Source organism: Platichthys flesus, chromosome 15 (assembly GCF_949316205.1).
Source record: "Platichthys flesus chromosome 15, fPlaFle2.1, whole genome shotgun sequence".
Lineage (NCBI taxonomy): Eukaryota > Metazoa > Chordata > Actinopteri > Pleuronectiformes > Pleuronectidae > Platichthys > Platichthys flesus.
In genome coordinates, this window is record NC_084959.1 from 17,539,136 (window position 1) to 17,557,143 (window position 18,008).

Consider the following 18,008-nt stretch of genomic DNA (forward strand, 5'->3'; position numbering starts at 1 on the left):
GAGGACCTCACATCCATGTTTTCAGCTCAGTTACAGGTTTACATTTTCTAGATGCATGCAGACATTTCATTGCTTATTTATACGTTTTTTTATTGACTAATCATAGAAAATACACCCATACCGACAGTACTCCAATATGTATTGTTCTGTAACAAACTTCTCCCAGCCAAGAATCTGTTCTTCCTCTGTCAGGGGGTCAAGACCGGCCTGTGCATAAACAGCACCGGGACCTGTGAGATTCACGCCTGGTGTCCGGTCGAATACACCAAGCGTCCCGCGTGAGAATCCCTGCTCTGTTGCAGAACTTAAGAAATTAATACATTTGGTGTTGTGGCAATTACACAGACTGTGACCCATACCCCCCCCCCCCCCCCCCCCGCACACACAGATATTTCACAGCTTCTATTTATTACTAATACAGCCTGTCAGCTCCAGTTCTGTTTTCCCCTCTCACACAGCCGCCTGTCTTTTTCATTCGCAGAGAGCCTTTACTGAGCGAGGCAGAAAACTTCACCATCTACATCAAGAATTTCATCCGCTTCCCAAAGTTTGAATTCTCCAAGTAAGTGGCGCTGACTGCCAGAGTGAACGCACTCAAGACATCAGGACACAGATGAGTGAGAGAGCTGAGGGATATATGTTCCAGCGGCTGCTTTAAATAACTTTAGGGTGCAGAGAGCCTTCTATTTATACCGGCCTGTGCATTGCACTCGGTGAGACAGTGAAACAGTCATCTGAGATGTCCTTGACAGCAGGCCTGCCTCAGGACAGGTGTCAGATCAGATGGGGCTAGCCCACTGAGCTGTTCTGCCCTCTGCCCCCCCCCTTGCTCTTTTCTGTTCCACTCCTGCTAGAAGCATCGAGATGTCACAAGCCACACTTGATTCATCAGTCAGGACCTTATTCCAATTACACACTCATCTCTCATGTGTTTCCGTACTGATCTTGATGTGCTGAGGCCTAATGGGGTTTGGCAGGTAATACAAATCCCTCATAATTGGTGCTACTTGAAATGGCTGGCAACATGACTCGTCCTATTGTGTGGCACATGCGGTTTCACTCTATTCTTATAGCCAGAGGGTGTAAACATGTGGTTTGAATCCTGCATGTCTAAAATAAATGAACAAAAATGCCAAAGGCAAATGAAACTCTTACTTGCATAGTCAGCTGTGTCTCGCAGTCTGACAACTTTACCTTTGGTGATTTGCATCTTTTAACTTCACCGGATAAAGGGGATATGAAAAATGTCCCTTTCAATCTGGATGGATAAACTTAAAGATACACATTTCTTGTCTTCCCCTTTTAGGTCTAACGTCCTTGAAACCTCTGACGATAGCTACCTGAAGAGATGCTCCTACGACAGAGGAGAATCATCATTACTGCCCTATCTTCCGCCTTGGAGATCTGGTCAGCTGGACTGGACACGACTTCAGGAGATGGCTGTGAAGGTACAAACTAAAACAATGTGCCCAGTTCAGACTGACATTCTGCTCCCACACTGCTAAGTTCATTTGTTTCTGTATAGCTGGGTATTAACAAACTATAGAATGGCACTCTGTAGAGCACATACCTCCACCGAGGCCTATTAGTCCATTGAAATCCAATGAAGCTGCACCAAGTTACACACACTCAGAGATATCAGTACTCAATGTATGCCTGATTTCTTCATTATTTCTTGAGAATCATGGATGTGAAGCCAAATCAAATCTGCTTAAAACGTTTATGAGCTCTTCCTTGATCCCTACTCCACCCATCCACCAAGATTCAATTAAATTGGTTAAGTGGTTTATGCTTACAGACAGACAAGCAGCAATGGAAACATAACCTCCTTGGTGGAGTTAACAGCCACAGCATCTGGTCTGAGCAGCTCTACTACATCAGAAAAGTGTCACACCCTAAAGTAAAAAGAAAAGATATCTGCATTATTCATTCATTCTCTGATATCAAACCATGTGGAGCCGTGGTTCACATCACTTCTTTAGTTAGAATGTCACTCAGTAGAGAGAATACCTCAGTCCCCTTATATTCAGTCAAGCCTATTTGTATTATCGTTATATACAGTATATACTTGTGTCCATAGGGTGGATCTGTTGGTATCCTCATCGAGTGGAACTGTGACCTGGATAGAGACTCCTCAAAGTGTAACCCACATTACAGCTTCACTCGTTTGGACATGAACTTGAACAACTCAGTCACATCTGGATACAACTTCAGGTTTGTCCTCTCAGCATGAAACAAGAAATAAGTGTGTCAGCCCACTGTCTGTCTAACCTGTCTCCTTTTCATCTCCTGCACCTAAAGTCCACTGACTTGTTTCTCCCCCTGCAGATATGCCAGGTATTACAAGGATCAAAATGGTGAAACCTATCGCACTTTGTATAAAGTGTATGGAATTCGCTTCGACATAATGATCAACGGCCAGGTACAGCAGAAATATGAGACGTGTTTCACCCCCAACATGATTCCTGTAGCCACCTGCAGTGAATGTCTGTTATTGTTGTACAGGCTGGAAAATTCAACATCGTTCCCACAATAATTGCCATTGGTTCTGGTATTGCCCTGCTGGGTGCTGTGAGTAACTTTTTCTGGAATTCTATTTTGATGTGCGTGTAAAAAAATCATATTACTGTGCAAAAAGCAGTGGTGGACCTCGGATCTTTCTGAATAGGGGCCACAATTTACATAGATGGGCCAATTACACATCCAACATGATTTCACATTTCCTGATTAAGCTGGTTTTCAATTTAGGAGCTGTATCCTTTGAAGGCTACATTTGAAGGGTCCTCCTTGTCGGCTGACAAATGCGTCATTTTATCCACAAGAAACAAAGGTTCCAACTGGTGGATCCGTACTGGCCCGGTGTATCCCAGGGGTCTTGTTCTTCAGTGACAAACCATTTTTCAAAGAGCAAATGGTGCAGGGAGACGCAGAGATGTCAAATTAGTATTATGCTTCAATTCGATTGAACAGCTAACAGTACACATGTTAAAATAGGGGGCATTAAAACCTTTGTATTGAGCCCTGCACAAAAAGATTGCATCATTTTTGGGCTGGGTAGCCCACACCCTCTGAGGGATGCAGCCTCTGAGTTAAGATACAGTGCCCTCCTGGTGCCACCCCTGGATTCTCCTCTGAAATCAGAAACAGAGAAAATTACCTTCAGCTACTCACTGATATGCTTTTTCTTTCAGGGAGCCTTTGCCTGTGATATGATTCTCCTCTACATGATGAACACGAGTTCCTTCTACCGAGAGAGAAAGTTTGAAATCATCAACTTCAAGTATGACTTTAACTGTTTCACATGCTCCAATCAATCGTTATCCAAAACTGGTGTCATAACATGTGTTGGCACATCTTTCCCCCACTCTGTGTAACAGGAAGGAGCGGACCAAAAACAGGGACGGGAAGACTGGGAACCGGGAGAGGAGAGCCAGGAAACCAGGGGCAGAGAAAGGCATCGGCAACTCTAACAAAGAGGAGGAAACTGAAGCCAGTAAGGAATCTTCTCCCACAGCAGAGGAAACACGGGGTCCCACCATTCCACGCAACACAGGTCAAAGATACAACTCCGCTCTCCCCACCCACGTTTCAGAGCAGAAGAACCACATCACGTTCTCGCCACACAGTTAAGGTTATAAGACAGAGGTAGACCTATCCGCCTCAGTGGCCCCGGTTATGTTGCAGGAGGTGGAAGCAAAACGTAAAATGGATTGTCCACTTCTTATCTGCTGGTATCACTGTTGCCATTTCAACAAGCTTGAGAGATGCTTGCATTGACTGAAAATGTGTTGGTCAAGGGAAATGTTGATGTGCAGCACTGGTTTGAGGGGCAGGACTCTGATGTCATATAAACAAGAGGGTGGTTTCAAGTTAATGGGTCAGGAACCATGAGATTACAACAGGTCCATTAATAAGAAGTACTGTGATAATGAAGATTCATTCATCAAAGACTTTTAGTGAATTGCCAAATATGTGTCAGTTGGTGTTTCAGTTTCTATTAATTGTTTTAAATTCTATTTCAAATTTTTTTTGATGGTTGGTTATCTAATTAGTCTAATTTGGCCTCATTTCCCATGTATGTGTTGTATTCAAGGCCTACGTTTTAACCTGTTATTTTATGGACTACATTATAAAAATTACACCAAAAATACTAGATATGAAAAATCAGTCCAAGGACATCTTCGAAATTCTGTGTTACAGAGAAGGTCATGAAAGAACAGATTGAAGAGAATGTATTTTTAGTGCACTCAATGTAAGAACATGTGAACTGTCTTAATTATTATTCAGCTGGAGGCATCATGTACCTGTGTTGTGACAGATATGTGAACTGGTTTAACACTGATGTGTTTCCTATTCTGGGGTTCTGACATGGATATCTACCATGCAATTGTTACAACACACTCGGATTGATAATTTTTCATGTACGACACTGTGGAATGCATTCTGTCATGTGCCGTCAGTCTTCTTTGAGTCGTCAGGTTCACTGGAGATGTTTGACCTGACTGACGTTGAAGTGCAGTTACTCCTTTTCCCGTTTTGTTCCTGTGCCTTTTTATTGAATGTTCTTCGTTGCTGGAAACTAATGTATTTGTCATGTTGATTCATTTAAGTAGCGCACACGTCACCGCCAAGAACCAATAGTCCTTTTAAATCCAATCAAGCTGCACCATATTTCACACACACATCATGACAGTTGCTTGAATATATGTTTTCTCCCATCGAGATCCATGAAATCTTCCTTGGAAAACTTAAAATATCTACAAACGCCCTATCTCACAATGTTATGAACAGTTAGATAACATTCCTAGAGCCACATTAAAATGTAAAGGGTTCTTTGATTTTGTGGAAACCATTTTAGCAGTTTTGTGTAATTTTGCAACAAACAAAACAAATAAACGACTAACAAAAAAACATGAGTGAAAAACTAACTCTTGGCAGAGATAATGTTTGCAAACAAATTGTACAGAGGTATTTATTAAAATCATAAATCACATCTATAATCAGAACATAGTCTTGTACATGAAACGTGATGCCACACCTTGTTAAAGTGGTTATGATTTAATATAATTAGGATTTTAATCTATGTTACACCACAACTTACATTATAACAACTGTGGCTTATTCTGGTAGGGATGATTCTGTGCACAGAGCAGAATTACAGGTTAAATAAATTCACAGTCACAGGTTAGTGTGTAGCAGGATGAAAAGGGGAACTGTTTATTCTGTATTTGGTAGTTATTGACACATTGTCTACTATATCAATGGTACATTATGGAAAAATCCAAAGTCCTTCACTAATGGCTTATCTACAAACAGCAGGGCAGACAATTTATGACTGGTTTACATAGGATTAGATAGAAATCATTCAGGGGATATTTGTGGGGGATAATTTCAGTACACATGAACCATTCCATAAAGGAAAGTCCAGAAGAGGACGTAGGTGAATAGACCTCCGACGAGGCCTCCAGTGAAGAGCATCCGCCGCGATTTGAAGCACTTGTTCCACCGCCGTCCGGCCTTCAGGATGAGCAGCAGGGAGAGGAGGATTGCGGAGAGGAAATAAAAAATGAAGCCGTACAGTCCGGACAGTCCCAGGATGCCAGCGGTTGCTCCGGACAGAGCAGATACAGAGGTGCGGCAGTAGTCCAGCACGGCGGCGTTGCCCCTCACGGCCACTTCACTGATGAACTGTGGTCCCTCACGCTTGGCTACTACTCCTGCCATGTTGGCTCAAGTCTAGTATCAATGGAGGCTGCTGCTGTAACAGGAGAGATTCAGACATGTTTACAGTGCAAATACTAAATATTGTGCAGGTTTGACGCACTTGTGTTCTTTCAGTTTATGTTGTTCATGTCTTAATTATACTATGGATACATATGGAGAGCCGTTTTAGAAAAAGCAAGATGAAAAACTCAGGAGCCTTAATCTAATCTCAAGTTTAGAACATTTAGTGTGATCATTTTTTATATTGATTTATATGAATTTTAATCTTGATATCATTTTTGCCCATATTGCATAATTGACACAATACTAATTGAATTAACCAGAAGTACAACTTCAGCCTCATAATAACAATAACTGCAATGGCACAACCTGAGGGGCACTATATATTTATTTCAATAAGATTTTAAATGCACATATTTTTACTTTTAATGGAGCATTTGTACAATGTGGTACTAATACTTGTGTTTATCAAAACTGATCTTGATGCTTATTTCACTACAGCTAAAAGCAAACCTTTCAACATGAAAAGAGCTGATATCCATGGTTGCATACGGACAGACTTCTGTAGGTCTGATGTCAATATAATTAAACTGGCAGATTTACTACAATGCTATGAAGGTCGGAAATTAGAATCAATGATCAATAAAGCATCATTAATAATTATCGTGATTTAATTTCTCTATAACTGCTCTTAAACAGAGACAGTGTCATTCTCTGCTCATTAAGCAGAGTTTAAAACCACAACCTTCATAGAGGAACAAATACATCTACTGCATTACATAAACTGTATTGATACCTCATTGTTCCTTTCATTACCTATTGTTTGGAAGTATGGGCATACATGTGTAAAACAAACACACAACATTGTCATATCACACAAAATGATCTGGTATTTGTGAACCGACTAACAGCATTTTTGAAGTTATACTTACAAATATAGCTTGATAGTTTCAAAACAGGGTGATAATCTAATTCAACCCCAATAATTCTGTGTATTTTGGCTTTATTGGCTAGTTCAAAATTACTTATGGAAATAATGAATGAATGAAAATAGGGACATTAATTGTGATAGTTAAGGATTAACTGTTGTGAAAACTGTCGGCCGTATCGCTCATTTTGATTAAATCCCTGGAATATGGCTCAAGAGAGAAAACAGAGGTGTCATTCTGCATTGGTCGGTGTTAGCTTAGTAACTAACTACGATGAAGCTACCTGGCTAACCAACACATGTAGAACCTAGCAGCGGTAAAACATGTAGACACCTAACACACATACAAACACAAAGCCTACGTATTACATTGAATGGTTTCACTGCGCATTAACCTGATGAAGTGGAGCATTAATGTCGGTGCTGACGCTAACATGCTAGCACCGTTAGTTAGCTCCTCGGCTAGCTCCGCTGACAGCGAGTGATGACAGCCTCTCACCGGAGATAAACGCAGGGAAATGTCGGGCCTCACAGCGGGATCACAAACTCATGCTCCGTGTGAGGGCCTTCACAAACAGTCCGGTCACTTCTTCAGGTGGATTCAGCCTCTGTGGTGCAGCAGCAGCACATTCACTCTCAATGGGACGACACTCCTCGATCACGGGCGGCCATGTTCCTTAGTGGTGCATTGTGGGAGCTTGGTAACCATCGAGCAGGAGGCTAAATATATGGTGCGTTTCCATGCACGGCAAAGCGTAGGAAACTCCATCCCATACGAGCGACATGCCCCTTTAATTAGTCTGAGTAAACGTGTCATGCTCTTGAGACACCACGTTGCCTCTCACACCTCCATTCAAATGAAAGATAAACTGGTTTCATGATTTGAAATCAAAGATAATTCCGGTGACTATTATAAATAAGTTGTCAAAAGGCACAAAGGCCTATTTTCAGTGTTTATATCCACATAACTTTAAATCAAGCAACGCTGTTTATGAATAGTTAAGACAATGGAATAGTGTGTTGCCAATACACTTATTTGCTGTAACATGTGTAACAGCATTTTATATGTGTCCATCACATCAGACCTTTTAATTCAATGTCCATATTTTGTGTTGTCTAGGTGAGATGATGTGTAACAAATGAAACTAGGAATGACCCAATTCCACTTAGGTAGGTCATGGCAGTGAGCCAGTACACACCTATGATCTATGTTGTGGGCTGTTGATCAGTAAGCTGAAATGTACACTGTGACAAAAAGGAATTAGATATGGTTTAGGCGTGTTGCAAGGCATTTTTTAAAGTCAGCATGTGTTTTTCTTTTCTTTAATCATAAATTATTATCTTAAACAATTTTAAGTATGTGTTCTTAAACACATACAGTTTCACAATAGTCTATGTATATATGTAAATACATATAAATCTCAGTAAGCTGTACATTGTGGAATATAGGAATAAATACTGAGTAACGTGGACACCAAAGTGCACGGGGACACGTTTAGCAATCCGATTTCCTTGTTTGACATAAACGCATCATTGTTGTCTTCCTCCTGATGATGAAACACACACACTCACACACACACTCAGTCAGCGGCATGTCGGCCTATATCCTGGGTGTGGACGTGGGGACCACCTCGGTGAAAGCGGTGTTACTGGAGACTGACTCCAGAGCGGTGGCTGCGAGTCACACTGTCCCAACTACGTCTGATATCACTGACAGCAGCGGGAGCAAGGTGAGTGCGTTCACGTACCGAACTACTCTCTACCTTGCAGCTCGGAAATATGATCTCTGCCCTGTGCGTGAGTGTGCGTGTAGCACGGCTGTGTTTTCTCTGTCAACCTGCAGGCTAAGGAGCAGGACACAGGTCGGATCGTAGACGCTGTGAATCGGTGCATCGGGCTCCTGCCCAGTGACAAACTGCAGCATGTGTGCAGCATCGGTCTGTCCGGACAGATGCACGGCGTCTTATTCTGGAAGGCAAAGAGCGGTGAGAGCACTGACCTGCCTGTATGTGTGGATGCACACGGTGGAGTTTCAAAACAATGTGTGGTCACTTGTGTAGCAACGTCCTTGGGGAAGTTTGAGGTGCTTGGACACTGATCGTCACTGAATTCATTAGATAACCTAGCGGGGAAAAACAGAATAAATAACTTCAGGGTCAGGGGATCGGCTTGCTACTGGACTTTGAAATGTGAATGCAACTCAGTGCCCACGTCAGAGTAGTTTTCAGATGTGGCCCCTGCATGTACACAATCTGTACTTTTTACCTACTTAAATCTAATGCTCCCTGTCAGGCCATCCATGATAAAGGCCCCATATCACACTCTCATGTGTGAGGGCTTAAAACAAAGGATTATTAATATAGTTTTGAATTCTGTGCTGATTCATGATCCTATGGGCTTAGTTTTGTTTTCAGGCCCTTAGACTATAAGAAAAGTATAGCGTCTTTCAGCTATTTATATTTTTTTAATAATAAAAAAGAAACCAGCTTAACTTTACTCTTTAACTTATGAATGCATTCACAGTGCCTCAACTTCTTTTTTTATCCTTCAGTTTGTATCATCAGTTAATATTATGAGGTGTGAGTTAAGTGTTAATCGTCACCTGTCATTCTGGTCATGTGATAGTGGGTGGGGACTGCACACAGACAATATTTCCCAACATATCTACATGTTGTTGCCCAGGCCTGAGTAGGCACATGTTTAATGAAGAGAAAATTCCAGGAAGAGAAAACAGGGTGTTGAGCTCTCAGGGCCACCGTAATTAACATTGGCTTAAATATTTCAGTCCAGGTTGATTTGGCGACACCTGCAGTAATTGATGATAACTGCATTTTGCAAGTTACTGCAAGTAGCAGAAGTTTATGGACAGCAAACACGTTTTAAGGGAGAAGTCAGGCAATAATTGTCCTTCTTCAAATTCTGTTTTATTCATGCTGCTCACCGCAGGAGTCCGTCAGCAGCAGATACATTTCTTTTTCTTTTTTAATATACTATAATTCAAATACATAACTAAATGGGCACTCGATAGAGATTCAAATTCACTAGAATCCAGGTTTTTATTTGGGTCTGCAGAAAATTGCACACAATAATAGGTACCAGCTCCTTAAATAAATCAGATTTTTTTCATCAAGATCCACAGATTATTTAATGAATTCAAATGTGTTATTTCCTTACACATTACACATCCTTCCGCCAACTGTCGTGGTAATCCTTTTGCGTGATGCCGCTAAATAAAAACAAACAAACAGTCAACATTAATTGTGAATAAAGATCCAGTGTGTATGATTGAGGTGAAAGGGATCTATTGACAGAAATTTAATATAAAATAATCCTAGGGATGATTTCACGAGTGTTTCATCTAAATGATCACAACTTGAATTGCAACGGTTTTTGAATTAGTTGTTCAGAATATTGAAAAATGTGTTGCAGGAACTATTATCACAGATCAGTGAACATTGATTGTGTTATCTTTTTGTATAAATCAAGAAAAGTCAGGTCCGATTCTGATCTGAACAGTCAGAAGCAGGGGCGTTGTTAGGATCATGAGACATCGGGGGCTTAGCCCAGGGGCGAACATTGACATCGGGGGTCCGGGGGGGTTGCCCCACCGGAGAAAATTTTGCACGTCAGTTAGTTAAATCCATCAATCTGGTGCAGTAGAATAGTTAAAATAAAAATGTCAGTCCTCAAATGCCTGCTGATTGGATGCAGACCATTGGGTGTGGGTGTGTATATATACAGGGTACAGGCTGTGCCAACTATTCTCCCCTTATTGTGATAAACCGTGTTTAAAAAAATATATATATTGGCAGCCTTATCGAACAGTTTGTCTTTAATAAACATCCAAGAGACAAAAGGTACATTGGAATAGAAAATGAAATGCAGTCTACATATTTGTGTTGTCTCGTATATGCCTATGAAAAACAATGAATCAATTAACTGATTGGCTCTCAAAGTCCTGCCTGACACTCAACATCAGTAAAACAGCATGCATGTACTTTTAAAATAGAACAAATGGAAATCAGCCTGATATTATTGTTAATGGACAAAAGATCCAGCCTGCTTCACATTTTAAATATTTAGGAATAACTGTGGACTCACAGCTCTCCTTCAAGAAACATGTGAAGCAGGTGAGTAATACAGTCAAATTCAATTTAAGGAATTATAGGTACATTAGGAACCAGCTCCCTCTAGATGCAGCACAACTTTACATGCAATCAATCTTTTTATACATCTCATACTGCTGATCACAAACCGGAAAAACAACAGTTGCTCCACTGTGAACACTTAACTAACAAACACTCATGGTACTGGACAAAAAGCCATTAAGATATCACCTGACCACTGTACAATAATTTTAAAGTAACAACCTCATGACATGTCATGTCTCTCTGCTTTTTTGTCTTTTACTTAATCAGTTGCTAAAAAAGAGAGCATCAGTCCTAGCTTATCTTGCCTTACCTGGCTTGGTTTGTTATAGCATCATCAGATACAGTATGGTATTTCACCGCAAATTAGCATACAACTTTCACAGCTTTCCTCACTTAGAGATGGTTGCTATCTATGCCAACGCAATGTGGATATGCTGCCCGTTCTATGGCCAAGGGAGAAACTGGAGCAATTCATCTAAATTTTCTAAAACATACATAACTGCTTTGGAAAAACGTTTGCTTTATAATCAGCGAATGTTATCGCGGGGCTATAATTAAAAAAAAAAAAAAAAAATTGATGCGAAATTGATCCGGGGCTATTCATAAAACATCCGGGGCTAAAGCCCCGGACGCCCAGGGCTAACGACGCCCCTGGTCAGAAGAGAGAGACTCTAAAGATAGGTCAGAGTTTGATGACACAACATTTCCCATAATGTTTAGCCAGACAGCATTAGAAGAACATTTACTAGTAATAGTCAAAAAAAAAAAAAATGACATGTAATGTAATGTAATAGTCAAGCAGATTTGGAACAAACATGTCAGCAGGAGAGCTGTGTTTCCATAATGTTGAATTACAGTGACATCTCAGTCTGTAATGCTAATTTTCTAATGCACTGAGGAAATGGACAGTTAGAGAATCTAATTGTCCTCATTTTAATAAAAAACTTTCATAACTATGTCAACCTCTGCTGGCTGCGTCTAAAAAAAAGATGTGCATGTAGTTTTTTTTTTTAATTTTAGGAATCTAATGCTACTGGGATATTTTTGTATCAAAACCAAACTTAATCCATAACAATAAAGTTAAACACTTGCTTTTTTTTGTTGTAAAAATCTAAAGTTAACATCTACTGTGTTTTTCTTCATGTCTCTCAGGTTGTGATTGGTCCAACAGAGACTCCTTCACAGTCAGAGACACCAGTCAGCTGATCACCTGGCAGGACGGACGCTGCAGCAGCAGCTTCCTGTCCTCTCTCCCTAAACCAGACTCCCATCTCAGCGTGGCCACAGGGTTTGGCTGTGCAACCATCTTCTGGTACATGAAACACAGGTCAGGACACACCTTTAAAAAACACTCCATGTAAAGCCACTCAGCTTTGTGATATGAAAGCAGTAAAATGTAAAGAGGGGCTGTTTCCCTCCAGGCCTGAGTTCCTCGAGGACTTCACAGCTGCAGGAACCATCCAGGACTACGTGGTGTCCATGCTCTGTGGTCTGGACGGGTGTGTGATGACGCCTCAGAACGCAGCCAGCTGGGGATTCTTCAACACTTCCTCCAACCAGTGGAACGTAGACATGTATGTAAAAGTGCTCAACTTCCTGTGTTAATAACACTTAAAGCTGGCAGAGTGTCTTCTTACTAAGATCCACGAGTTGAAGCACTAAATGCATGACAGGTGTTCATCATCAGAAGCTCAGTGTCACTGTTGTTGTGTGTCCCCTGCATAACAAGTCCCTCCGTGTGTATTGTGCATGCTCTAGTCTAAAGGGTGCCGGCTTCCCTCTGACCCTGCTTCCTCAGTGTGTGCCATCTGGTGTCTTGGCGGGACTGACTCCCTGTGACTGGCATGGTGTTCCTGCTGGTACGCCAGTGGGGGCTGCGCTGGGAGACTTCCAGTGCTCTGTCTACTCCTGTATGAGTGCACTTACAGACGCAGGTGAAACACGAAGTCCAGTCATGGCTGTCTCGTTCTGGGAGTACACTTAATGCACTGAAAGCATCATACACTCATGCTTTATTCAGTTTGAATAAAGGAATCAGATATAACCGCCACCATTAGATCTCCTCTACTAATACACTACTTCTTCAATTGATTCGATTCTCTCATGTTTTTGCAATAAACATCTTCCAACCATCTATTAGTTTTGTGATGGAAATAGGAGAATGATTTCACCTTTATAGCAACTAAAAAAATGTATCCCATGTTTTAGCACACACAGAAGACTGATTATGGGATGAGTGTTATCCCACAATCGCCTTTTGCATGTCTTGTTTGTTGCTGTTATTCTTACATCTCGTATTCTCATATACTGCATTTTTCTCCCTAAATTCCCAGTTCTTAACATAAGCACCTCAGCACAGCTGACCTTCGCCATGCCCGCTGACTTCCGTCCTCCAGATTCTCCTCAGCCCGCCTCCTCCATCTCCTACTTCCCCTACTTTGACTCCTCGTACCTGGCGGTGGCGGCGTCGCTGAACGGAGGGAACGTGCTGGCGTCTTTTGTGGAGATGCTCACCGCCTGGATGAAAGAGCTCAGTATGTGTTTTTATTCAGCACTTCGTGAGATAGACTGTACACTCACTGATGACTTGGGAAAACCATAATAACCTGGCTCAACTGGGTGGCCAATTTCACACCGCAGCTGCATTTAGAAACTCACTTTCAGATCATCACCAGTGAGGGGCAGTGTTGGTTTGAGGAGAGAGTGGATTGTCGGTAATCTCCTGTACAACCTGTGTCATAATACAATCCCAGTTTACTCATCCTGAATCCAGAGGAAAATAAGCGAAGGTTGTTCAATGTTCTGAACACAGATGGCGAGTTAGTGTCTGAGTAGTGTAATTAATTATAATACAGTTACGTAAAGATAAGACGGAGGTTCTAATCATAATTTCAGATAGCATCACTTCTAAAGAGGGGTAAAGCCTGGACAGGTTACCAGTGTATTACAAGGCTTAGTTTAGCTGTTTTGAGAATGAGCACAGCAGAATTGGGTCCTGTCTTTCTCTGGAGTTTACCTTTCACACATTAACATCGCAGCAGGAGATTCATAGATTAGACGTGCTCATAATAGCACAGAAATGTCTCTACCGTTCAGATGTAGGATCCCAGATAGCATATGGAAGTGGGCCACTTAAGGCAATGATGCAGCTCTTCTGGCCTTCTTGTGGTCCGGAGGAAATGGATATGAGCCTTAAGTGGCCGAATGTATAATGGTGTTTGCGAGCTACTTCAGGCAGCCAACTCCAGCTGCTCTGCTCCAATCATGTGACTTACACCATGTGACATACCTCACCCTCCACAACCATCTGTAATACACAACCTCCTTATTAGGCTGTCTATTTACCAGAAAAAGTTCCCCAAATTTACTCCCCTGCCGCGCACCTCCGTCAGTATTGCTGACAGTTGCTTCAGCCCCTCCACCATCCCAGCATCCACCTGTAGGCGCCGACCGAGGGTGACAAGTATTTGGTCATCACTCCCATCATATCTATGCAATCATATCAGGGGGAGGGATTAAGTCGGTGCCTAGACGCCAAACACTAACATGTTCTCCTGTTGCAATAAGCATTTCAATGTGTGTTGTCTGACTGATACAGTAAATGTGGCCCAAATATCTTAAAACAAATGTTGTTGCTGTGGGCAAGGTGTGGTCTGGACATGAACCTAAAAGGGTGAACGGTTAATATAAAACTAATTCGGGACACCTTCGGCTTATTGGTAACTTGTTGCCCAGAACTGAGCACACCGGCCAATTGCTATCATTCCATGTATGTGGCCGTATGGTAGTGTGGGCCAAATCTGGGCCAAAACAATTCTTCTATATGAGGTGGCACAGCAGGCAGAGGCATGACATAACTTATTAATTCTGACTGGGGATCATGTGCATTGTGTACAGCACATCCACACTGGCGACTAACTAAAACGTTCCTAAAATCTGAAGGCTCTCACTGGGACATTTGCCTACTCACACAAAAGGGCCTTCGTCTAGTTTAGCTTTTTGTTTTTCTATCTGATCAAATGCTTTGTTTCCTTTATTGTTTAATAACCAATTCACTATTCTTTTGAATCACTTGAGGAAAAGCGGAATTAAATACCTATATTACTTATTTACTAAAATGACAGATTACAATAGATTATTCCCTTTAAATGTGTTTCATCCAAATGTCAAACTGCCCACTCTGTCCCCCCCAGATGCTGAGCTGACTGATTCATGTTTATATGAGAAGCTGATCGGCTGCGCCCTGAACCAGGAGAGCAGCGATCTGAGGGTGAGCCCCACTATCCTGGGAGAGAGACACAGCCCCCTCTGCCTCGGTCAGGTCACCAACATCTCCGCCGATAACCTCTCCCTTGGCCACGTGACCAGGGCGCTGTGTCGCGGGGTACTGGACAACCTCACCTCCATGATGCCAGTCGAGCGTCTGCAGCAGGCGGGGGTCAGCAGGATTGTGGGTAGCGGGAGCGCGCTCACTCGCAACGAGGTGCTGAGGCAGGAAGTGGAGAAGGCGTTTCATCAGCCGGTGGTGTACAGACAGAACGCAGACTCCGCTGTCGGTGTGGCCATGGTCCTCTGTGACCGACTCTAAATGAGACCTAGAATCCACAGGGGAAACCTCCCCTGTATGTTTACATGATTAACTGATGATTTTGCACACCTCCGAGTTCGGTATCATATGGTATCACTTTGAAAGAAGGAAGAATCAAGCAAACAAAAAATGCTGCAACATTTTGTAATCTGTAATCTTAAAACAAAAGCTACAGCATATTTGCCAGGATAGGGATCAAAAACCTTGTGTGACTCATGATGTGCCGTGAGGTTGTGAAACCTTTCGGACCAAAGGACAGAATGTATGACATGGTTCACATTTTAGCCCAAACTAGCAGCCACATTTAAATTCACTGTCCCCGAAGAGCAATACATTGACCATCTGTGGGTCGCAGTTGTGTTTGATAGTGTTTTTTCCCCCCAGCCAAAATCAATATGGCATCGTACATGTGACGCTTCAAAATAAATCCACTGATTGGTTGATTTCGGGACTGACGGGAACCATGTGAGGGCAAATACATTGCATCAACACAATATGCTGTGAAAGACTTGGGTCAAACTTCTGCTTTGTTCTTCACTGTAAGGTCTTCAACATGTTACACACAAGAATCCAGATCAGTGTCCATATATCTGAAATGAAAGTTCCTACTGATATGGTAAATAACCTGAAGCCCACTAAGGGGCTCCTGCACCCCTCCTCTTACTACCACGCAGCTTTACAGACTTAGGTTTCTGCACCAGCGCAGATGTTTCAAGGGTAGATAGCAACGTGTTTATGCTCATTCCCTTTGTGCTGCTAAAAGACATTATACAAAGCCCATGAATTATTTCAGCATCCAACAATAAAGGAAATGTGTCTTTCTCAGGTATGTCGGTCTCTCCCGCCCCCCTCCCCCATCCTTCCATTTCGTGGTTTCTGGGTCAGGTTTCTTGACCCTCTCATCTTTAAGGTCACCCCGACTATCTGAGGTTGCTGAAGAGATTTCATCTATCGATCGATGCAGACTGTGCCTTCATGTAAACGGGTCTGTACGAGAAAGCAGTAATGAGATACCTTACAGGCTGACATCATAATTACAGGCCGGTCCGTTGGAAAAACTTCAAAACCATGACACAAACATTACATATATGAGATGTGAGAAGACTTTTTATTGAATTATCTTTAGTAATGCAGCACTAGAAACTAGAATGTAACTAAAGCACTATAGAAAAAGTAGGAATACTATCCAAATAGTTAAAGAATAAGGCTATAAAGTGTCTTTTAAAACCTTTGGTATTGTCAACATATTCACTGGAGTGAGTATAGGAGCATCATCTGTAACGACATTTATGCTGTTTTCTGATGATGCAAACATTTTTATGAATCATATGTTGAAAAAGTAGGGATTCTGATGAAAATCTGAGTTGAATTGTTTAGCGTGCCTGCATAAAAAGAAAGGGAGATGAGACATCTTGCACATATCAAGGTGTATATAAACAAAGTGTGCATTTGTAACTTACTGCACAAATTATCAGTGTGTGGACATCTTTTTTCTAACAAAAAACAGTGTACTTTTTTAAGATTTAAACAATTTAATATTCAAAAATTGCCTTGTGCTATTCTGAGCTGTAGAACATGATTGAGAGCCTAAAAACTCTTTGGACAATTGATATTATTTCACTGCATCGTTGTCAGCTACTATTGTGATGGTTTCAAGTAAAATATTATTACCAGAGTGGACACATATTCCTTTGGTTTAATTATCAAAGTGCTTCTACTGAGCCATTAAAACATCTCTATCGCTCTTAAACCCTTGACACTTGTTTGAAAACTCTCTCAGTCAGGATTCAGTGATGATGACTGAATATACCCAGTGATCTGATTGGATAGTAGTCGGGCAAGTTGATCTTATCATGATGAAGTTGACCTGTGAGCCGGGCAACATTGGCCGCCTTTGGTGAATAGTTAAAGGTGAATTGGGGTCATGGTTCTGGAAAACCAGTCAAATCACAGACTGACACACTGATGCTTGTGGGTTCCTCAGCTGGTGTTGCTGCAGGTTGGAAGTGCTTCGATCAAGAGCTGACAATTATCAGTTGTATATCAGGGTTGGTGGGGTGTCTCCTCCCCCATTATCCCTGCTGTGTTCATTCTGTGATTATATTTTCATTTTATTTACTTAATGCCCTGATTTTAGGACAAACTTTGGTATAAAGGAAAACATTTTTAAATCCTTAAGTTGCACTTTCTTCTCCTTCTCTTAATTCTAAGTCTTGATATATGATTTCAGTTTGAATTTCTTCTGCTCATAATGTGGTCAATGTTGTAGGTTGAAATTAATATTCTTCAGTTCCACATTTTGCTTCAGATGAGGCTAGATGCAGATTATGGCAAACTGTCCTTTCAAACGTAATATTTCCAGCAGCCATGTTCATATTTTATCTTATAAAATTAATTTATGTACAGATTTTTCCTGTGTGGAAAACACACAACATCACTGTTATAAATGTTAGTTTGTTTGTTTGTTTACTACTCAGGTAGGATTTTGTTGAATCAACTACAGTTGATATGGAAATATGCTTCTGTTAGTGCTGCTCACGGCTGAAGTGATGTGATTATACAAATAAAACAGTATTACTAATAATTTTGTCTTGAATTACATTGCATTTATTTTTTT

The 18,008-nt window shown here is 41.5% G+C and overlaps 3 protein-coding genes across 4 annotated transcripts in view; 2 read left to right on the forward strand and 1 right to left on the reverse strand.

Moving 5' to 3' along the window:
* The window catches only part of p2rx5 (purinergic receptor P2X, ligand-gated ion channel, 5), a gene marked incomplete in the record, with an annotated part of 5,897 nt that extends 1,314 nt beyond the window's left edge, over positions 1 to 4,583 (forward strand). Inside the window, 10 exon segments of the mRNA XM_062405769.1 lie at positions 193 to 278; positions 482 to 562; positions 1,307 to 1,361; positions 1,363 to 1,429; positions 1,432 to 1,448; positions 2,081 to 2,214; positions 2,329 to 2,422; positions 2,506 to 2,571; positions 3,192 to 3,280; positions 3,378 to 4,583. Coding sequence (XP_062261753.1) covers positions 193 to 278; positions 482 to 562; positions 1,307 to 1,361; positions 1,363 to 1,429; positions 1,432 to 1,448; positions 2,081 to 2,214; positions 2,329 to 2,422; positions 2,506 to 2,571; positions 3,192 to 3,280; positions 3,378 to 3,630 — 942 coding nt within the window.
* A 373-nt stretch (positions 4,584 to 4,956) lies between these two features.
* Positions 4,957 to 7,356, reverse strand: emc6 (ER membrane protein complex subunit 6). 2 transcript variants are annotated; one of them, XM_062405771.1, is made up of 2 exons: positions 7,152 to 7,356; positions 4,957 to 5,755 (listed from the first exon to the last, which is right to left on the reverse strand). In XM_062405771.1, the coding sequence occupies exon 2, from the start codon at positions 5,722 to 5,724 to the stop codon at positions 5,392 to 5,394; it is 333 nt and encodes a 110-aa protein (XP_062261755.1). In that variant the 5' UTR covers positions 5,725 to 5,755; positions 7,152 to 7,356; the 3' UTR covers positions 4,957 to 5,391. The 2 variants fall into 2 exon arrangements, with proteins under 2 accessions (XP_062261755.1, XP_062261754.1); XM_062405770.1 differs by having other exon boundaries at positions 4,957 to 5,758; positions 7,152 to 7,355.
* Positions 7,357 to 8,213: 857 nt separating this feature from the next.
* Positions 8,214 to 17,975, forward strand: shpk (sedoheptulokinase). Its single transcript, XM_062405773.1, has 7 exons — positions 8,214 to 8,382; positions 8,496 to 8,637; positions 11,956 to 12,130; positions 12,225 to 12,377; positions 12,562 to 12,737; positions 13,137 to 13,337; positions 14,997 to 17,975. Exons 1-7 carry the CDS (start codon positions 8,245 to 8,247, stop codon positions 15,389 to 15,391), a joined length of 1,380 nt encoding a protein of 459 aa, XP_062261757.1. The 5' UTR covers positions 8,214 to 8,244; the 3' UTR covers positions 15,392 to 17,975.
* The last annotated feature ends 33 nt before the right edge of the window (positions 17,976 to 18,008 follow it).

What these genes read in the sequence shown, in the direction of transcription:
- emc6 (XM_062405771.1), bottom strand. Translation starts at nt 5,724, where the DNA reads ATGGCAGGAGTAGTAGCCAAGCGTGAGGGACCACAGTTCATCAGTGAA.
- shpk (XM_062405773.1), top strand. Translation starts at nt 8,245, where the DNA reads ATGTCGGCCTATATCCTGGGTGTGGACGTGGGGACCACCTCGGTGAAA. An exon ending in AACCAGTGGAACGTAGACAT is followed by an intron (nt 12,378 to 12,561) that starts GTATGTAAAAGT and finishes TGCATGCTCTAG; the next exon opens with TCTAAAGGGTGCCGGCTTCC. An exon ending in GAGTGCACTTACAGACGCAG is followed by an intron (nt 12,738 to 13,136) that starts GTGAAACACGAA and finishes CTAAATTCCCAG; the next exon opens with TTCTTAACATAAGCACCTCA.